This window comes from Polypterus senegalus, chromosome 9, assembly GCF_016835505.1.
Source record: "Polypterus senegalus isolate Bchr_013 chromosome 9, ASM1683550v1, whole genome shotgun sequence".
Taxonomy (NCBI): Eukaryota; Metazoa; Chordata; class Cladistia; order Polypteriformes; family Polypteridae; genus Polypterus; species Polypterus senegalus.
Window position 1 is genome coordinate 78238541 of NC_053162.1, and position 20615 is coordinate 78259155.

The window sequence follows — 20615 nt, forward strand, 5'->3', positions numbered from 1 at the left end:
AATATAATTATACTTGCATTCAATTAACCTAAATTATACATGCATATATGCATTCATTTGACATGAATATATTTTAATGTTAATTTTGTATTGATTTATTTAAAAATTAATTAAGATATAAAATTCAGAATGTTAATTCGTTTTTCTGGAGTGTCTTCTCTTCTAATTATAAAATGGATAGATGAAGCAAGATGTAAAGTAGCTCACTTTTTCAGCATAATTCAGATTGTTAAACTCCATTGTACAGTTCTCTGGTGATGATGGCTGACCTAATACACTTAAACAATCTGACTGAAATGTGAAGAATGCAATTTTTTCTAAAAGAAATAAAAGACTGCCATTTTCTGTACTTCCTAAAAGTGCTAGCTGTTTGCTGTATTGAAGTGTGAGCAAAGCAAAAAAAAACATGGCAAGGGACGTTTCTTGTTACTGTTTTATGACTAGCAGGGCTTTAACCTGTCAGATTGTCTTTTTAATCATATAGTGCAAGTGTTTTCATTTGAAGCCCTAGAAGGAAGCCAAAAGTACTCCATTGAGTCATTACGTTTCACACATCGGGTTTCTGCATGCGTGTACACTTTATCTTTGTGTATGTGCAGTTCATCTAGTAGAAAATGATTCTGCAAGTTTTGCTCAAAAGTAAAAGTATTTTTAGTACTTAACTCTATAAAATGCTGAGAAAAGAGATATGTTTCCATAGACCCCTAGTTTTATCGTATGGTTAATATACACATATTTTGTAAAATATAAGTTTTTAGTTTGCATTATATCAGTATATTACACTTAAATATCAAAATATATGTGTAAAGAAAGCTATTTTAAAATAAAAATACACAATTTGATGAACTTAATAAACTGACTACTGTACCTGAAAGTAACGGCAGCACCACTAGCACCGTATTTGTGTTTCCATTGTAGACCTGTAAATGGATGATTAGTATTTTATTTGCTCTAAGACATTGCTGCAGGTGAATTGCTTTTACGTGTTTGTTGATGTGGGTGTGGTGATGATCAGTCCAGCATGCTTAAACCATTGTGCTCTGCTGTAATTGCATTTTTCTTTTTCATTGCTTGGCAACAATCAATTGTCAGGTGATGTCAATTTTACTAACTTTATTTCATATTTAAAAGAGTGGTGTCCTGATGCTAGAAGCTTAACTTTCATCTTGTTGAGCATTAAATTAATCAATGCTCTCATAGTGTGCCAGGCCTTTCCTTCATTGTTTATCAACTTTCAGTTTAGTCTCATCCTTAACAACTTGCTCCTGTTTGTTTGTGAAACTACCAGATTAATCTGTTTGTAATTCTGTTTTATTCAAGGTTTATGCAAATGAGGTACAGAGAGAAATTATCCAAACCCTTAGATCTTTCAGTTTAGTCTCAGTTTCAAGTTTATTGTTTAGTGCACAGTATTGTCATATTCTTACTTGCATATCTCCTACCAACTGGTGACAGACAGTAATATGCTAACAAGCGCTGACAATGAATACATCACATTATTTGCGAGGGAAAGGCGCATCAGGTACACTCTGCCGTTGTTAGTAAGAGAAGATGTTAGCCTTATGAGCAGAGAATAAAAGCTCCCACTGAATTCCGTGGTGTCCTTGCCAATGATCTTATACTATTTGTGATGAGTGGAGGCAGGAGAAAAGTGATGGTGTAGGGTGGTCAAATTCTTTAATGATACTGTTTACATTTCTAAAGCAGAATGTACTACATATGTTATGAAAGCTGTAATGATCAGAGGCAAATGAATGGCCAAGAGATGAAATTATGACTAAAGGAAAAAGCAGCATTCTGGTCAAAGGACAGGCTGGGGTTAACCCTATCCCTAATACCAGAGAAGCAACCAAAACAAATTGTAAAAACCTGACCACAAAATGATAAGCAGTCAGAAAATAGGCAGAATGTCTTAAAACTAAATCTAGCTATCACCTATCCCTAAACTAGAAAAGTAAAAAGGTAAGGATCAAGAAAGTAGTTTTTCTGTGCTGGGCACAGAAAAGACATTATATAATAGAAATGGTAAACAAGATGGCTGCACTCATGGCAAAAACCACACAAAATAGGGTCATCTCTGAACAAAACAGAAAACCAAAATGGCAACTTGGAGACATCATTGCCACAAAGACAAAAATAATTAACATTAGGCAAATAAAAGCAACACAGGTCAAAACAGTATAAATATTTCTTAAATTAAATAAATGTATATTTGTGTAAAAATAATGCTCAATATCATAACATCTGTGTTCTAAATAGCAGTAGGCTATATGCTTGTCCTATTCTGAGCCACCTTTACCACTCTCTATAGTGCTTTGTGGTCTCCAGCTGATCAAACACTTTACCAGAATGCCAGTACAAGCTCCACTCTGCACCAGTAGAAGTTGGTGAGCATAGATGGAGATATCCTGCCTTTCCATCACAGGTATCTGAGGCAGTAAAGGCAGTTAAGACCTCTCGACTATACTGATTTTGTTGCTTAACAATAGATCATCGTAATTTTAGTAGTGATGCTCAGTAACAAATGGCTCAATCATCCCTTATTTAGTAAAAGACTTGCACACCTAGAAAGTCAAAATTTCCAGTATGGAATTAGTACCCTTGTCAGAGTTGGACTTTTATAAGCAGCAGAGGAGGCAGGACAAAAAGGGGTTAGTGCTTGACATCATATCCAACCTTCTTGCACCTCTCTTGTATTTTCTCGGTTCCAGGTAATTTCTCACTGTTAGTGCCAATAGGTCATCTTTCGGAATGGAGGAGAACAGGCTTGAAGGCACCAAATGCTTTATACGCTTTCATTGTGGCTTCGTCTTTGCTTGCGGGGGTGAGGGGGTTGGGTCAGCCTAGAAGTGAAAGGGCAAACAGGGAAACCATAAGTGAAGAAACTGGCATATATTGTTTTGTAATAATTTTGCTCTTTTTGGTCATATGCAGAATTTTCATATTTAATTTTTATAGTTGACTGAAGTAAGAAGTCACTTAGCTCGTGCAGAAGGAGAAAACGAGGCCCTCAGATCATGCAAGTTGGAGCAAGCAAATGAGGTATGTAGTCAAGCTATACCTCCAGTTTTTTTACATAATATGCATACTTTTATAATATTCTTGCTGAAGTCATAATTTGGATATCCTTCCTTTTATTTAATATAAATGTAATAAGACCGTTTATTTTTGGAAAGGTGTTGAGTGTAAAATCGTAAACTTTATTTATGTATTTATCCGTTTGTTTTCTTTTCTTTTTTTATAACAGTGAGCAACTCGTTTTCCTCTCACTTTAGTTTGTTGGTAAACCAGAATTTTTTAATGTTGATTAAAGATACAGAAGCGAAAGACATTCATAATATATTAATAAAACCAATAACTTAATGTCTTGATTATTATATTTTTATTATTATTTTTAAGAAAGTTTAAATTTGAACCAGAAATGTATCACCTACTGTGCAAGGATATTTTTGCATCACAATTCTTCTATATGATAATAACACCTGGGTTTACTTCTGTTGTTAGTATACCTCACTCAATGTGGAAGATTTCCTGTATTAAAAATTCTCCATGTCAGGTGAGACATTTGCCACAACAGTTCCATCATCCTCACCAAATTACAAATCCTCCAAAACCAACTTCACCATGTGAACCCATGCATCACAATACACACATCCTATCTACTCAAACAATTCCACCACTGAGATGGGTTCAAAGATGCCTTCAATGTTTACCTTACAAAAGTCCAAACCAGCATTGCTACCTGAGAGCCACACAGAGCTACATTATTCATGAAGAAGCACTTTATTTTGAGACCAAACACCTCTCAAATGTGACAGACAGATAAAGAGGTAGAAGAACCCAGATTTGTAGATGTTACTCACTAGTAGAGCCTCCTGCCCTCACTGTCCCAATGTCTAAGAAATGCGCGCTGAATTCCTTATTTATCTAAGATCGCATGCTTGCCAAGCACTTGAAGTTGTGTGTTCAAGCTTCTCTTTCTGTGCTTTATTATGTCATTACTACATTACAGTCATTACTAACTTTCGCTATTTTGTTAGTGATCTGCTAGCACTTTATTTGTTCAAAATGTGAAACCAATGTAGGAAATGCTATAAGGCTGAAGTAATAATCTCTGTTGCTTCAATGTACAACGAATATATATTTCCACCTTCTTTAACATACACATTGTTTTTAAATGATGGAAGCCATTAGGCATCTGAAGGCAACTGTAAAGGCAGCATGTTTGCATCCTTTGAATAGCTACTGTTCAATGTAGTCAGAAAGTTTATCGAAAGAAACCGTCCCAACATCTTAAAACTGTTAATAAAATGTAGGCTTGAATCTGTACTAGCAAGTAATGATGCTATTGTTGGTTATATTTCTAGATTCTTTCAACCTATTTTAATATGGCAATTTATAGAGTAACAATGGCAAAAGGACTTTTGAATTAGATTCTCAGAAAAGGAATGACATTCAACCATTCACATGATGCCTTCTTCTTGAATCTCAGCTACAATATGTTTTGGAAATGACCCATAGTGAAAAATAAAGTATTTGTTTATTTGTCAGATACAACTACACCTAATCTTTTAACAAAATTAGTTGAAATTGCATAAGATGAAATATGATTTATGCAATGTAAAACTATTGCAGAATCCTACACAATATAAATTCATCAACTTATCTAAGTCTGCTGTAGCAATCCTAACCCACCATCCCTAACTCAATAGGAAATCGATATGTCATGTTATCTAAAAGAAAAAAAAAATAAAAGAATTTAATTAATGAGGAGCGATCTAGAACCTTCTACAGAATTTGTCATTAATTTTTTAGTGCTGTTTTAAAATAAGCTAGATAGATAGATAGATAGATAGATAGATACATACATACATACATACATACATACATACATACATACATACATATATACACACATACATACATACATACATACATACTTTATTAATCTCCAAGGGGAAATTCACATACTCCAGCAGCAGTATACTGATAAAAAATAATATTAATTAAAGTGCAATAAAAAAGCAGTGCAAGTTAAAAAATGCATGGTGGAGAGTGCAAGGCAGGTATAACAGTCTATAATCTTGTATAGTGTTAACGTTTACCCCGCCGGGTGGAATTGAAGAGTCGCATAGTGTGGGGGAGGAACGATCTTCTCAGTCTGTCAGTGGAGCAGGACAGTGACAGCAGTCCGTTGCTGAAGCTGCTCCTTTTTCTGGAGATGATACTGTTCAGTGGATGCAGTGGATTTTCCATGATTGACAGGAGCCTGCTCAGCGCCCGTCGCTCTGCCACAGATGTCAAACTGTCCAGTTCCGTGCCTACAATAGAGCCTGCCTTCCTCACCAATTTTTCCATGTGTGAGGCATCCCTCTTCTTTATGCTGCCTCCCCAGCACACCACCGCGTAGAAGAGGGCACTCGCCACAACCATCTGATAGAACATCTGCAGCATCTTATTGCAGATGTTGAAGGACGCTAGCCTTCTAAGGAAGTATAGTCGGCTTTGTCCTCTCTTGCACAGAGCATCAGTATTGGCAGTCCAGTCCAATTTATCATCCAGCTGCATTCCCAGGTATTTATAGGTCTGCACTCTCTGCACACAGTCCCCTCTGATGATCACGGGGTCCATGAAGGGCCTGGGCCTCCTAAAATCTACCACCAGCTCCTTGGTTTTTCTGGTGTTCAGTTGTAGGTGGTTTGAGTTGCACCATTTAACAAAGTCCTTGATTAGGTTCCTATACTCCTCCTCCTGCCCAATCCTGATGCAACCCACGATAGCAGTTATGTCAGCATACTTTTGCACGTGGCAGGACTCCGAGTTGTATTGGAAGTCTAATGTATATAGGCTGAACAGAACCGGAGATAGCCCCCTGCGGCGCTCCTGTGCTGCTGACCACAATGTCAGACCTGCCGTTCCCGAAATGCACATGCTGAAGTCTGTCTGTAAGACAGTCCATGATCCATGCCACCAGGTATGAATCTACTCCCATCTCTGTCAGCTTGTCCCTAAGGAGCAGAGGTTGGATGGTGTTGAAGGCGCTAGAGAAGTCCAGAAATGTTGGGCATCTGCTTAACCATGTCCTTTCATCGATGTTTCAATATACACCCAAACTATTTTGTAATGGGTTCTGTGAACTAGTTACACAAGCACATGTATTACTGGAAGTGTTGCTAAAGCATATAACAAAATAAAAACAAAAAAAACACAGAAATAATGGGCCTAACTAAAAAAAACTGAAACGTAAGACACTTGGTGACTAAACAATGATATAAGAGCCCATTTTTGTTTAGACACATGTATTAACACGTAGTTTGGTAAGCTGGAGGGAATGTGGCATATAGCCACACAGTTCAACGTTATGTTGATGTGTAAAAACGACAGCTACTGTCATAACAATGTAATGTTATACTTTGAAGGCTGAAGTAGAGTTTATTATACATTTTAACATTACATAAGAAGAATGTACACTAAATATTAAATGTACAGTAACTGTGTGTTATTGTCTCTTTTAAAGATTGAACGACTGGTGGCAAAAATTACATCTCTACAAGAAGATGTCAATGAGAAGAGCCTAGTACTGACGAAGGAAGCAGAAGAAAGATGTGGTGAATTGGAAAAGAAGCTGTTAGAAACCACTGGCAAGCTCAAACAATGTCTGGAGGTTAAGCAATCCCTGCAAGACAGAGTGCAGCACGCTAGCCATAGGGTATGTACATATTATTTGTTTTCAGACTGATAATCATTGTTACTCAAAGAAACATTGGTAAGCAAGTTCTTTTCCCACCTTTCATAAAGCCAAACCCGTTTCTTTTAGCCTTACTGTATTTGTAAACTACGGTTTGTAGATATAATCAATAAATATGGGACCTCAGATTTGATAGGGCAAAAGATTCACACTCCTGTACTCACAGGAGTACATACACAGCATATTTTTAGCATGAGCTTTTCAGCTTCTCGAAGTTCAAGATAATCTATACTAATAAAAGGCAAAGCCCTCACTGACTCACTCACTCACTCACTGACTGACTGACTCATCACTAATTCTCCAACTTCCCGTGTGGGTGGAAGGCTGAGATTTGGCAGGTTCATTCCTTACAGCTTCCTTACAAAAGTTGGGCAGGTTTCATTTCGAAATTCTACGCGTAATGGTCATAACTGGAAGCTGTTTTTCTCCATTTACTGTAATGGAGTTGAGCTCGAAAGCCGTGGGGGACGGAGTTTCGTGTGACATCATCACGCCTCCCATGTAATCACGCAGTACGTAGAAAACCAGGAAGAGCTCCAAAAAGCGCTGAAGAAAACATGCATTATATAATTGAGAAGGCAGCGAAACAATAAGAAGAGAGCGAGTGACATATACAGTACAATCATATTCATGAGTGCTGCTACTTCAGAAACAAAGCACAGTGTAAATCTAAAGTTTAAATTAAGTTCATAGACAGGCTGCCGCTGGCGTTTGTAATTTAGTGCCTGCCCATATAAGGCCGTCCGTCAGCGGCAATCCAAAAGAAACACTGCCACTAAATATTCACGGGTGAAGGACTGTGCTTATGCAAACGATTCTCGGGTGAAGGGCTGTGCTTGTGCAAAAGAAGATGAGATGGTCAGGGATACACTAGTGCTTGGCACAAACTCAGCGAAAGTGCGAGAAAAATGTTTAAGTGCCGGGTCGCAGAAGACACGCACAGGAGCGGAGGAGCGACAGTGCCATCCCGGCCGGTTAATGGCAGGGCTATCTCTCCAGTCTACACAAGACCTCCCCAAAAGGCAATCATATCGTCAGCGAAGACGTCTCTCTACACTTTGTAAAATAAAAAGGCAAGTTTCCTTTCTTTACACCTTTTTTCCTTTTATCCCAAAATACAGCCTTTCTCTCTTAATACTGCAGAGGACACAAAAATAATTTTCTTTAATTGCTGGTAATGCCGGTAAGGCACATTACCACAGGCAGAAATGTGGACTTTCACATAGAAAATGTAATTTCTATACTGCAGCCGTCGTGTAGCGTCTTTCAAAAGGGATCAACTACAGAGAGATGATCCATATACATTTTAGCTGCTGTTAGTACTACTTACCTGTTGTGTTATACCGTCTTTAAAATGTAGTTTAACCGGCGCGCACGTAGCTGTGCCGGCCTTTGAGACTCTGACTGCGCTTTTGCCTTAAATGAAAGTAAGCACTTTTAATTTTTTACTCCTTCCCCTGAGCTGTAGCCCAGACAACTGCAAACACGGGATCCCTTTTCAACACAGTGGCAAACTAATATTATTACCACAGGCAGAAATTTGGACGTTCACATAGAAAATATAATTTCTATACCACAGCCGTCGCGTAGCGCCTTTCAAAAGGGAACTACTACCGAGAGATGATCCATATACATTTTAGCTGCTGTTAGTTACTTACCTGTTGTGTTACACAGTCTTTAAAATGTAGTTTACCCGCAACCACTCCAGTAGGTCTCAATGTACCTGTACTTCTTAAAACGTTAATGTTTTACTGTTTAATAACTTATAGATTATATTTTATTATTTTTCCCTTGCACTCAGTGACCAAAGCTATACACACACATATAGACACATACATATATATACACATATATATACGTGTGTATATATATATATATATATATACACACACACACCTATCTACATTTTATATATATATATATATATATATATATATATATATATATACACACATACATACATACATACATACACACATACACATATATATAATTTGTGTGTGTGTATGTATGTATGTGTGTGTATATATGATGTAGATAGGTATGTATATATATATATGTGTATATGTAGATATGTATATATGTATATTGATATGAAGATATGTATGTGTATATATATATATATGTATATATGTATGTATGTATGTGTATATATATATATATATATATATATATATATATATACAGTGAACCCTCGTTTACCACAGTTAATCCATTCCAGACTCAACCGTGTTTTTGCGAAGTAGGATTCTTTATTTATAAATCGAATATTTTCGCAGTTAGAGTATAGAAAACCTGTTTACGACCTTCTAAATACGTTTTTTAACATTATTAGAGCCCTGTAGACATGAAATAACACCCTTTAGTCACCATTACACTCATATTACCCAATATATTAGACAAAATAAGAGACAATAAGATATATTAGATGTTACAAATATCATATTACTAGGCGCACTCGCCTTTTAAGGCGACCGACTTTTATCCTCAATTTTTGTGCGCTCCATGTGTACATCAGGCATGGAAGTGTAGGGAATGAGAACATCAAAGTGCCCATTCATAACATCTCACGAACGTTTTTTTTATCCCCTCAAGTGCCTGTCCAAAGTCGTACAATCTCAGCCCGAATCTGTACCGCTAAAGACGGAGTTTCATGCACTAAATAAGCTATAGATAAGAATAAGCAAGCACCATCTCCCCTGATATTTACTACGCGGTGAGGCATTTGTACTCCATCAACATTAATTATTTCCAGAGACATGATTTTGTCTATTTTTCCAGCGCATCGCGCACAAAAGCAAGGGAACGATGAGAGCACCAGAACTCTGCTCACATCGCGTCGCTTCGTACCTCAAGCCGCAAGTAGTAAGTCTATAATAAGCGAAATACCGCTACGCTTTGCACTCACGGGATGGAAAAACAATCCCGAATGCTTTTATATAGTAGATTATTGTACTGTACATTTAATTACACACAACCACTAACCTATGAAGGCACGATCTCAGTAGGAGAGTCTTCAGAGGTGGTGCAGTATCTTCAGCAGGTGCGTTGTTGTCTTCAGTGAAGAAGTACTAGGAGTAGGCAGTGGGTGTCTGGGTGCGGCTGAAGAACATCTTGATAGGCAGTTGCTGGCGCTGTCTTTTCATATGCGTGAGGAGGCTTTTGTAGGGTATTGCCATCTTTAATCATATCCAAGAGTTTCACCTTCTCCTGGATAGTAAGCAGCTTCCTCCGGCGCTTAGTTTAATTGTCAGAAGGCTTAGAAAAAGAAGCACGTTTAGGAGCCATCGTAGGGCTTACATAAAAGTTCTCAGAAAGCGCATGCGTAGTGACGTAAGCGTGTATGAGAAAAAAAATCGCGATAGAGTGAAGCCGCAAAAGTCAAAGCGTGATATAGCGAGGGATCACTGTATATATATATATATATATATATATATGTAGACTCAAACCCATTATGACAGCAGCAATCCAAGCTATGAGAAAACAGTAAAAGGAGGCGTGTCAGGCGTCATGGTACATTTTCTGATGCAGCTACCGAAAACAACTTCGTGGCGCTGCCGCCAAATACACAAAACAATTACTTTGACAATCATGTTACATTATTTTTAAAATGTTTCCTTTTCATTTTCATAACTTCTTTAACACACGACATCGCTGCTAAGCGGGTATTTTGCTATATATATATATATATATATATATATATATATATATATATATATATCACAGTGACAAAACAATTACATTGACAATCATGTTACGTTATTTTCAAAATGTTTCCTTTTGTTTCTCTTTCCTTCTTTAACACACTACTTCTCCGCTGCCAAGCGCGAGTATTTTGCTATATATATACAGAGATATATATATATATATATATATAGAGAGAGAGAGAGAGAGAGATATAGAGATAGATATAGAGAGAGAGAGAGAGAGATAGATATATATAGATATATATATATATATATATATATATATATATATATCTATGAGAACAACACTCATATCAATGACAAAACAATTACATTAACAATCATGTTACGTTATTTTTAAAATTTTTCCTTTTCTTTTTCATAACTTCTTTAACACACTACTTCTCCGCTGAGAAGCGCGGGTATTCTGCTAGTATATATATATATGTATATGTATATATGTAATATGTATATATGTATATTTATATATGACAGCAACACTCATAACAGTGACAAAACAATTACATTGACAATCATGTTACGTTATTTTTAAAATGTTTTCTTTTTCATAACTTTTTTAACACACTACTTCTCCGCTGCGAAGCGCGGGTATTTTGCTAGTTTTATCAATAAATAGGAAATACATTCTTTTACCCAGAGTGCTGCTTTTTACTGTGTACTGCTAAAATGATACACATGACTGTCATTAAATTTCATAGAATATCATACATTGCAATTCAGTACAGCAAATCGCGCTTTTACAAATTTTAGCCATTGTCAACTGTGTGCCACATTTGATTGCTTTGATGATGTTTAAGGAAGGCCATTGTTAGGATTTATGGTAAAGTGACAAATCGTTGTACTCTGTAGCAGGCAGGTTTCCACACACAACTATCAAGACCTATACCTTTTCTCAGCCTGATTGTGAATTCTGAGTTCTGAGCCAGGACATGCAAAGGTCATTGTGTATTTACCTGTGCTATTTATTTATTTATTTCATGAGCTTCTATAAAAATGCTTCCCCCTTTGGAGAAATAAAGTTCTGTTTACCTGTCTGAAAGTGCATTCTTTTTCTTTAAGCACAACCATTACTTTTAAAGTGTTGGGACTGAAAAAATAAAAACAATAAAAGAATACTTCTGCTAATGATTGCTGCTTATCTTAAATAACTTTGTTTTCATTATAACTTTTGCATTTTTAAACAGATTTTAAAATAATGATTTGTATAATTGCACACACAAAAAGCAGCTTATTATAGAAGTATTTTTATTACAAAGGTTTTGATTCTTTGTTGTAGTTGGGTATAAATACAAAATGCTTGTAATAACACGGTTCGTGGTAAAAAGACAAAGCAGACATAAATTACTAAAGAAAGCATTGAATGAACAATAAAATGCATTGAATATATATCAGTATTTAACTGTATTAAATACAAAGTAATAAATACATAATAAAAATGGATATATAAATTTCAGATATAAACATTCAACTTGTACCAGACAGAACAAATAACATTTAGAAAATTAAAGTAACTAATTTATGGATAGTCAGCAACATTTAATAAGTGATTAAAACTAATTGGTAATACACATGCTTCCACACTTGACTATTGTTTACAGGTTAAGTGTAGGACTGTATCAGAGTTAACAGCTTAATGGCTCAGACCTTAAAACAGTTTTGGAGTCTGCCGGTATGACATTGCATATTATAATATATTGAATAACATGTTATGTTATTTTATGTTATAATATGTTGAATGAAAGAACAGCAAGCATTTTTGTTATTGGGGATTGTGTTGACTGAAACAATGGAGAAGGTTTTCTCCATCCCTCTCTGGTTATAAATACCCTCTAAAGAATCATTTAAATTCATGATTATCCACCTTTACACAAAGCTCAAATCAGCAAATGGAGATAAAGAAATCCATCTTTGAGATGTGTGCTTAAAGCTTATTTCAGGCATCATTAGAAGTCTTTTCTACTACTGATTGTGCTTATTTTGATCCATACTGTGTGACCCTTTAATTCTCTGATAACACAAATTTCTCAAAATCTGGTCACCCTGTGAGTAAATCACCATACCTATACTCTGAATTGAACGTCTGCAACTTATACACTCCAGTTTGACTTGTACATCCTAATAAGATAGGAGACTCCAAAGAGTAAATTAGGACACCATAGGTATATGGTAAGCTTTCTAAATGATCCAGCCCCCTGAAAAGCTTCGGGGAAATATTCCCATTTACAAATTTGGGTGGCTCCTTCCCTGCCTTGCCAAGCATATCCACCAGCACTTTTGGTGAAGATTGATAGTAGTGCATTTTGGCTTTTTTTTCTTTGCATGCCCATCTAAAGCATAGGTTTGCTTCCCTAACAGGCATTGGTCACAAGATTATCTGCTTTTTGTAATCTAGCTAGTAGCTCTAACATAACTCAGAAATTCAGTATCATAATTTTTTGTATTATTTTCACACACACTAATTTATTCCTTGAAAACAGATGCCTGGCTAAGGACCTATAGTATAGATACAGTATATACCTTTTTTCTTCAGGTTAACTGAATGATCACAGTGTAATGCAGACAGAAATGTCTTAATTTCTATTAATAAGTAAAGACAGTCATGACATTGAACATAATTTTCAAAGGAATGATTTAATTTCAAGAGTCATCTATACAGAGATATGTGCAGCCTCTAAAAGTTCACCTGAGAAATATTTTTTCTATGCATTAGTGTTACTATAAAAATGTCCAGCACAGTAAGTACTGTATCTAGTAATATTTACTTTCTCCCAGTGTTTTTCACCTTAAATATTGTGAATTTGATGAAAAAAGCAAAATGAGAGTTATACTTTGGTACTTTTCTTGAAAATTGTTAGAGTATGTAATGACACTATGTTTTATGGAGTAATGTGATTATCCCTTCTCCATAAATATTAAATGGAGAATTTTAGAGGTATTTTTTCTTCCTTTAGAATAAGCATACACTGTACATACAGTATATGTGTGTGTGTGTGTGCGTGTGTGTGTCTTGCACTGCATTAGCTAATTTAATGATTAAAGGCCTAACAAGAATAAATCCAGTATAGAATATATGCAGAATATCCATCCATTATCCAACCCGCTATATCCTAACTACAGGGTCACGGGGGTCTGTTGGAGCCAATCCCAGCCAACACAGGGCGCAAGGCAGGAAACAAACCCCGGGCAGGGCGCCAGCCCACTGCAGATATGCAGAATATGTTGGTCAATTTAGTGCACTTCCATCCATCCATCCATCCTCTTCCGCATATCTGAGGTTGGGTCACGGGGGCAGCAGCTTGAGTAGAGATGCCCAGACTTCCCTTTCCCTGGCCACTTCTTCTAGCTGTTCCGGGGTAATTCCGAGGTGTTCTCAGGCCAGCCGGGAGACATAGTCTCTCCAGAGTGTCCTGGGTCTTCCACGGGGCTTCCTCCCGGTTAGACATGCCCGGAACACCTCCCCAGGGCGGCGTCCAGGAGGCATCCTCATCAGATGCCCGAGCCACCTCATCTGACTCTTCTTAATGCGGAGGAGCAGCGGCTCTACTCTGAGCCCCTCCCGGATGACTGAGCTTCTCACCCTATCTTTAAGGGAAAGCCCAGACACCCTGCAGAGGAAACTCATTTCAGCTGCTTGTACTCACAATCTCGTTCTTTCAGTCACTACCTACAGCTCATGACCATAGGTGAGTGTAGGGACATAGATCGACTGGTAAATTGAGAGCTTTGTCTTACGGCTCAGCTCCTTTTTCACAATGACAGACCGATGCAGAGCCCACATCACTGTGGACGCCGCACCGATCCACCTGTCAATCTCATGCTCCATTCTTCCCTCACTCATGAACAAGACCCTGAGATACTTGAACTTCTCCACTTGGGGCAGAATCTCGCTCCCAACCCTGAGAGGGCACTCCACCCTTTTCCAGCTGAGGACCATGGTCTCGGATTTGGAGGTGCTGATTCCCATCCCAGCCGCTTCACACTAAGCTGCTAACCGATTAAGAGAGAGCTGAAGATCACGGCCTGATGAAGCAAACAGGACAACATCATCTGCAAAAAGCAGTGACCCAACCCTGAGTCCACCAAACCGGACCCCCTCAACACCCTGGCCGTGCCTAGAAATTCTGTCCATAAAAGTTATGAACAGAATCGTTGACAAAGGGTGGCCCTGGCGAAGTCCAACTCTCCCTGGAAATGGGTTTGACTTACTGCCGGGAATGCCGACCAAGCTCTGATACTGGTTGTACAGGGACTGAACAGCCCTTATCAAGGGGTCCGGTACCCCATACTCCCGGAGCACCCCACACAGGATTCCCCGAGGGACACGGTCGAACGTCTTTTCCAAGTCCGCAAAACACGTGATTTTTTTTTTGTTCGTTTGAAAAAAAAAAAAGAAAAAAATCAGTGCACTTGTTTGGTGGAAACTTGCTTTAAACTTTTGAGCTGGTGATGTGGTTTCCAGATTTATTATCAAATCATTTGAAACAATAAAAATTAAATAAAACACTAGTTTTCAGATGATCAGTTTAAATCAACTTTAGACATTATATATTCTAATTCAGTTTGTGCAAAGCATGGTCTAATTTAGCCTAAAATTTTTTAAGATGCTTTCAGTCTCTTTCATTCCTTACTCATATGTGTTATATACATTTTACTTAAAACTTACTGGAAATATGTTTTTACTTACAAGCATCGGAATTATCTTAAATTCGTACTCTTTGCCATTTGGAGGTTACACCTAGTGATAATTACCATTTTAATGAACACTCTATTCAATGACGCCATACTACACCACATTCCACGTTGCTTAGAGAAATAATCCATCCAAAAATTACTTTTTTTTATATGTTACTTACCACATGTAGATTGCAATAATGACTGAGAAAAATGTTTAATCTCTTGTTTTCATGCAGAATGGAGAAGAAAAAAGGTTTATGAAATAATAGAATCCAATGACTAATGCTGTACAACAGCTAACAATGTGAAACAAAATCTCACATTGCTGGCGTTGCATAATGCACATGTCAGGTTGTTAAACTTTCAAAACGTGCATTTTTGCCAAAAACTTTGAAATGGATATTTCAGAAAAATCAGCGCATATCACAAACAGGAAATGCATTACCCTGATACTGTGTGTTACACTTTTTAAATAGAAATGCTTTCTATTTTTACTTTAAAACAAATAATATTTCAGTTGTAAGAAAATAAAAGTCAACAAGAATGTTGGAAAATGCTGCATGGATGGCTAAAAATGGGTTATGATTTGGATGAAAAGTGTCAATAAATGTAAAAATAAAAATCAATGCTTTCCACTCATTTATTCCCATTGAATTTAGGCGTTAGCTAATTAATTGAATGAAGGTGACCAGCAACAATAACTTCAGTAAGACTTATTTAGTATTGGCTCATTTATTGCATTTAAATCTTCATAATATTTAACCAGTTTATTCAAAAGAACATTGCTACATGCAAGAAGAGTTTAATCGTTAAAACTAAGACATACTTTATTAAAGTGGCCTCTTCTATCTGTCTCTGCTGTGTTGATGATTCATTTTATTTTGAGATGATTCAATGTGCATGATTTTACACCTTTTACAGTCAAACGTAATGTAGCTTTAACATAAACTTAATGTGTAAACTGCCGGCTGAAACCACAGTTAATTGTGAGCAACCCTATGACAGTTTAAGGTAGTTTTTCAAGTATCACATTTCAAGTCTTTTAGTTTTGCCTTCTTTATTTAGATTATGTCTTTTAGTTTTTTGACCACTGAGTTTTCTGGGGTTTTTTTCCCTCCAAATTCCAAAGAAACAGTGCTGGGTTAATTGACAGCTTTTAACTGTTCTGGTGTGAATGTGCTGGAATTAACTCTTTCAGGGCTGATGTCAACTTTTGTTAAAAGGAGGAGTTGATGATGGTAATCAACTGTAAACTGTGACAAAACCAACTTTTATGTTTTAGTTGGACTCTTGTTGCTAGAAGGAAAGTTAGCTTTCCTGCTCTCCGTTGAGTAGCAAGGTGCAAACAACGGCAAAAATGGCGACAGATCAAAGCGGATGCATAATGCAACATACTTCATGGATGACATTTTGCCTATTCTCTCTGAATTGGACTATGACTTGTCGGACTCTGATTTTGATACAAGCAATCAAAAAAGTGCATGTAGCAACAGATGTTTTATGTTGATTTCTGTGTGAAGCCATTGCTTTTCAGAAAACTGTTTTTTGGAAAAAATATTCCGCCCTCAAAGAGTTAACTGTTATACCATTCAATGTTGTGCTCAGTACTCCTGGACTAAGCTTGAAATACCTGTAATTCTCTAATACTGGATATATAAAAATAACGCATGTTATGTTATAAGCTATGTTCTGGTCTTGTATCCCTAAATTCTGTGGGATCAGCTTTGCATTGTACTGGTGCCACTGTCCATTGCACTTTCAGGGTATCACACCTAACAGAATCTACCACCCATAGCATTCCTGCCTTTCTACATAAGCATGTTATGTTGCACTCTTCTTTTGTAGGTTTGTTTGTGTGTGTGTGTGTGTGTGTGTGTGTTTGTCGGCTGTCTTTTCTGAAGGTCAGTTGTAACACTTTTCCCCAGAATTGCACCATGTTTGGTGCTAGGAATCTTTTTTGCCAGTTACTGTAGGTGCCCCATTAAATTAAATTAAATATCATTATTCATCCAGAGATATTGTTTAGCTTAGCTCTTAGGCATTAAGCTTAAAAATGGTAAGGACACTTTTGTATATGTTTCCTGAGCCATAATGATTAATGGTTTTAAATCATACTGTATGTAGTTCACATCCTTATTCTTTGTATTTGTCTCACAATGAAAAAATATTATGTCCATATTCAGCATCCTGGATAGCTCCAATTAGGAAAATACAGAAAATCCTGAGTGAAGATTAAAAATATTATCTAAACAGTTGGGTTTAGCTTGTGAAAGTCTTTGCAATGCTCAAGAGGTCAATACAAATATTTTTAGATGAAGGAAAAAGCAGTTTACAGTACTGATATAAATCCGGTTGAGCATTGCATATTTGTCACAAAGAACAGCTTAAAGACACACAGATGGTATTGTACAAGTATAAGAAATTCAAAATTACTTCTTTCTCAGAGAGCCTGTCCTAGAAATCTGAAATGAATATGTCAAATAAATTTTATGCTTCCTGCTAAAGTCATAGAAATGTACGCCAGCCTGACTACAAACCTGTGATTGCAATATTGTATTTATTAAATTTCATTAACTTGGTAGTTTTTTGCGTTTTATAGATTAAACTAAACTCTAATATGCAGAAATAAACATTTTGCCTCAAAGCATTTAAAATAAAATGAAGGAAAAATTGGAAAATAAAATTAGGCTCCCAATTATGGTTAACTGCAGGAATCAAACAAAGGGATCCATCATTTGTTGTAACAGTTATGTACAAAGGATTGTGATTTTCATCATTCAATGTTGATCTTTCTGTTCTTTTCTGCTTTTCTAAAGATACCCTGACCCCCCAATTCCTGTTTTTCCATCTTTCCATCTCGGTAAGGACTGGGGGATGGTTGATTTGCACAGTTTTAGATACAACATCACCTGACATTGCCATTCACCTTTCCTGTCCTCATGTTTGCTTCTTCTCAGTCTGTTTAGTCTTTTCTGGTGCTCAAGCTGGCTCGCTCTAAAAGAAGTGATCTCATGAAGAAACTAGGAACATTTTGGGCATAATTATAAAGTCCATACAGCATATTCAGCATGATCATTCCGTTTTCTGATTTCTGCTCTTTTCAGTGCAGAGCTGTATGGAATTGGGGTCTGCCTGGCAACATTGGGCACAAGACAAATCAGTCCAGGATAGGGCACCTGCGTTTCACAGAGGAAATACCCACTCTTACACTCAACTTAGGTTCAAAGATTTCTGATGAGATTGTTCCAGTTGCAAGCAGAAGCAGTCTTCTGCTGTGTCTCCATAGATTGTATGAAATACAAAAATGTTGAGGAACCCAATTCAAATTTTCTTTTCAAGAAGACTTTTCTGAAGCATTATGTTATGTTTGTTAATAACATTAATAAAAGTTATAATAAAGTGTTTCCTACATTAAATAACATGATTATCTATTTTAGTTTGACCTTTTTAATCAAAGTTCTAGAGTTTCATGTGAACTCAATTACTATAGATTTCTTTAAGCCTGTGGTTCTTTAAAATGAAATGGCTACATGTCTGATCCTGGCGACCATGCATGATATACAATTTCTTAGGCTTAAATCACTGAAACCTCACAACTCCAGGGGCTTAGCTTCAGTTTGTTATTTGGTTACTGGCTTTGTGGAATGTGCGTGGGGTTTATCCAGGTACTACCATTTCTTTGACTCACTATTGATAATATGAGTCTCAAAAACTGTATGCGCACAGAAATGGACTGTAGTCAACCCAGGATTCATTTTAACCCTGTGCCTGTCCTGCTGGAATATATTATCACTCCACAGACCCCTAAAGTATGGATGAAAGGATTGTTATTTAATGTTTTTAAGTAAAGTAGATCCAGCAGCATTCTTTTGGCTTAAGGGTGAATCACATACCTGAGGGCATCAGTGAAAATTAAGGGGAAGTGCATTTAAGACTGAAGCCAGCAAGCACTTCTCTACGCAAAGACTAGTACCAAGACATGTAGCTAAAGCCAAAACCTTGACAACCTTTGAGAAGAATGTGGATGAGATATATGGGTCACCTTAGCTATTAACTAAACAAACATGCTTCATGGACAGAATGGTCTCCTGTCATTTGTCAAATGTATGTTCTTATGTCCTAAAGTAGCACAATAGATATTATAGAGATCCACTTTCAACTTCCTGTATGATCAGTGCCTGTTTGGAGTTTACACATTCTCTGTGCATCTCAAATAGGTTTTGCCTTAGTACTCCACAGTCTGTGTATTTTAAGTCAGTTCATAGCTCTAAATTGGCTTTGTGTACGTTAGGATGGCCAGTGATAAACTTTTGATACATTGAGGGATGGTTTTTGCCGTTGTTGCTGCTGCTTCAAAGCTTAAAACACCCAAATTTGTCTCATAGATTGATCACTATCTTTGTAGGCTGAGTGTTTCTTCTCACAACCTGAACAAAAAAAGATTAGTTGGGTAAAATAGACATATTCAGATTCAGTATCCCCATGACCCTGTGTTAGAATATAGCAGGTTGGAAAATGACTGACTGACTGTCAGATCCAGTATGAGATGCATTAGTTCCCTATATGATAATAGTATCTGAAAATGATAAGTTAGGCAAGAGCTCCTGAAAACTGTTAGAATATAGATGAATGGGTGGATGAAATTATTATTATCCAGGCTAATATATTTTTTAGAATCTACAAGTAAGAAAAGGTAATGCCTAAATTTGATTATGATTTTACATATTAAAGCTTCATAACATTTTGTGAGCCATAATAATTGAAGCAATTTTAATATAAGGACTTTTTGGCATTTGATACGTTTCTTATTGTGCTTTTTCCACCCACCTTGCTGTTTCACCTTTGTTGACTTTCTTTCGCTCTCCCTCATGCTCCACTCTGATTTAATGACACATATGTGCTGCCACCAGTATTTAATTCAAATAATGCTGGCTCAGCCACAAATTACAACCCTTTCTAGCCCCCTCCTTCCCCACACCACCCTCTGACATGATCTGAGTACAGATTGTTTGAGAACAGATTGCATTGCTTCCAGTAATTAAGGGAAAAAAGAGTGCATTTATTTTGTTCTTATTGACATTAGCTGGGAACCTGCTTAAAGTGTCGGGCCAGCTTGTCTGTGAAGTGTCTATTCATAGAGTTCAATAGATCCCTTTATCTTGCCATATTGCTTTTTGTAGCTAAAATCTGTTTTCAGCTCATTGTTTTGAATGTTTGATTTGTTGAATAATCTTATTATTGAATGCTGTTTACTCCTTGCTGCAGAGCTGTTTACTATAGAGCAAAACCATGTTTTTCGTTTTACAGGCAATTTAAACCAGCCTTGTATAAAAATGAAACTTTCTTTACTGTTTTTTGATTTTAACAGGCAGAGCAGGACCAAGCTACGCTTCAGGATGAGCTGGACAGCCTAAAATTTAAGCACAATGTTGTAGTGAAAGAGGTAAGACAATGTTTTGCATACTTAGCTCCACTATCTCACTCAT

At 36.8% G+C, this 20615-nt stretch overlaps 1 protein-coding gene across 1 annotated transcript in view; it reads left to right on the plus strand.

The window, feature by feature from the left end:
- Nucleotides 1-20615, plus strand: part of LOC120534874 (polyamine-modulated factor 1-binding protein 1) — a 373314-nt gene that overhangs the window by 208733 nt on the left and 143966 nt on the right. Inside the window, exons 8-10 of the mRNA XM_039762390.1 lie at nt 2959-3042; nt 6518-6709; nt 20498-20572. Of these exons, the coding sequence (XP_039618324.1) occupies nt 2959-3042; nt 6518-6709; nt 20498-20572 (351 nt within the window). The remainder of the gene's footprint in view (nt 1-2958; nt 3043-6517; nt 6710-20497; nt 20573-20615) is intronic.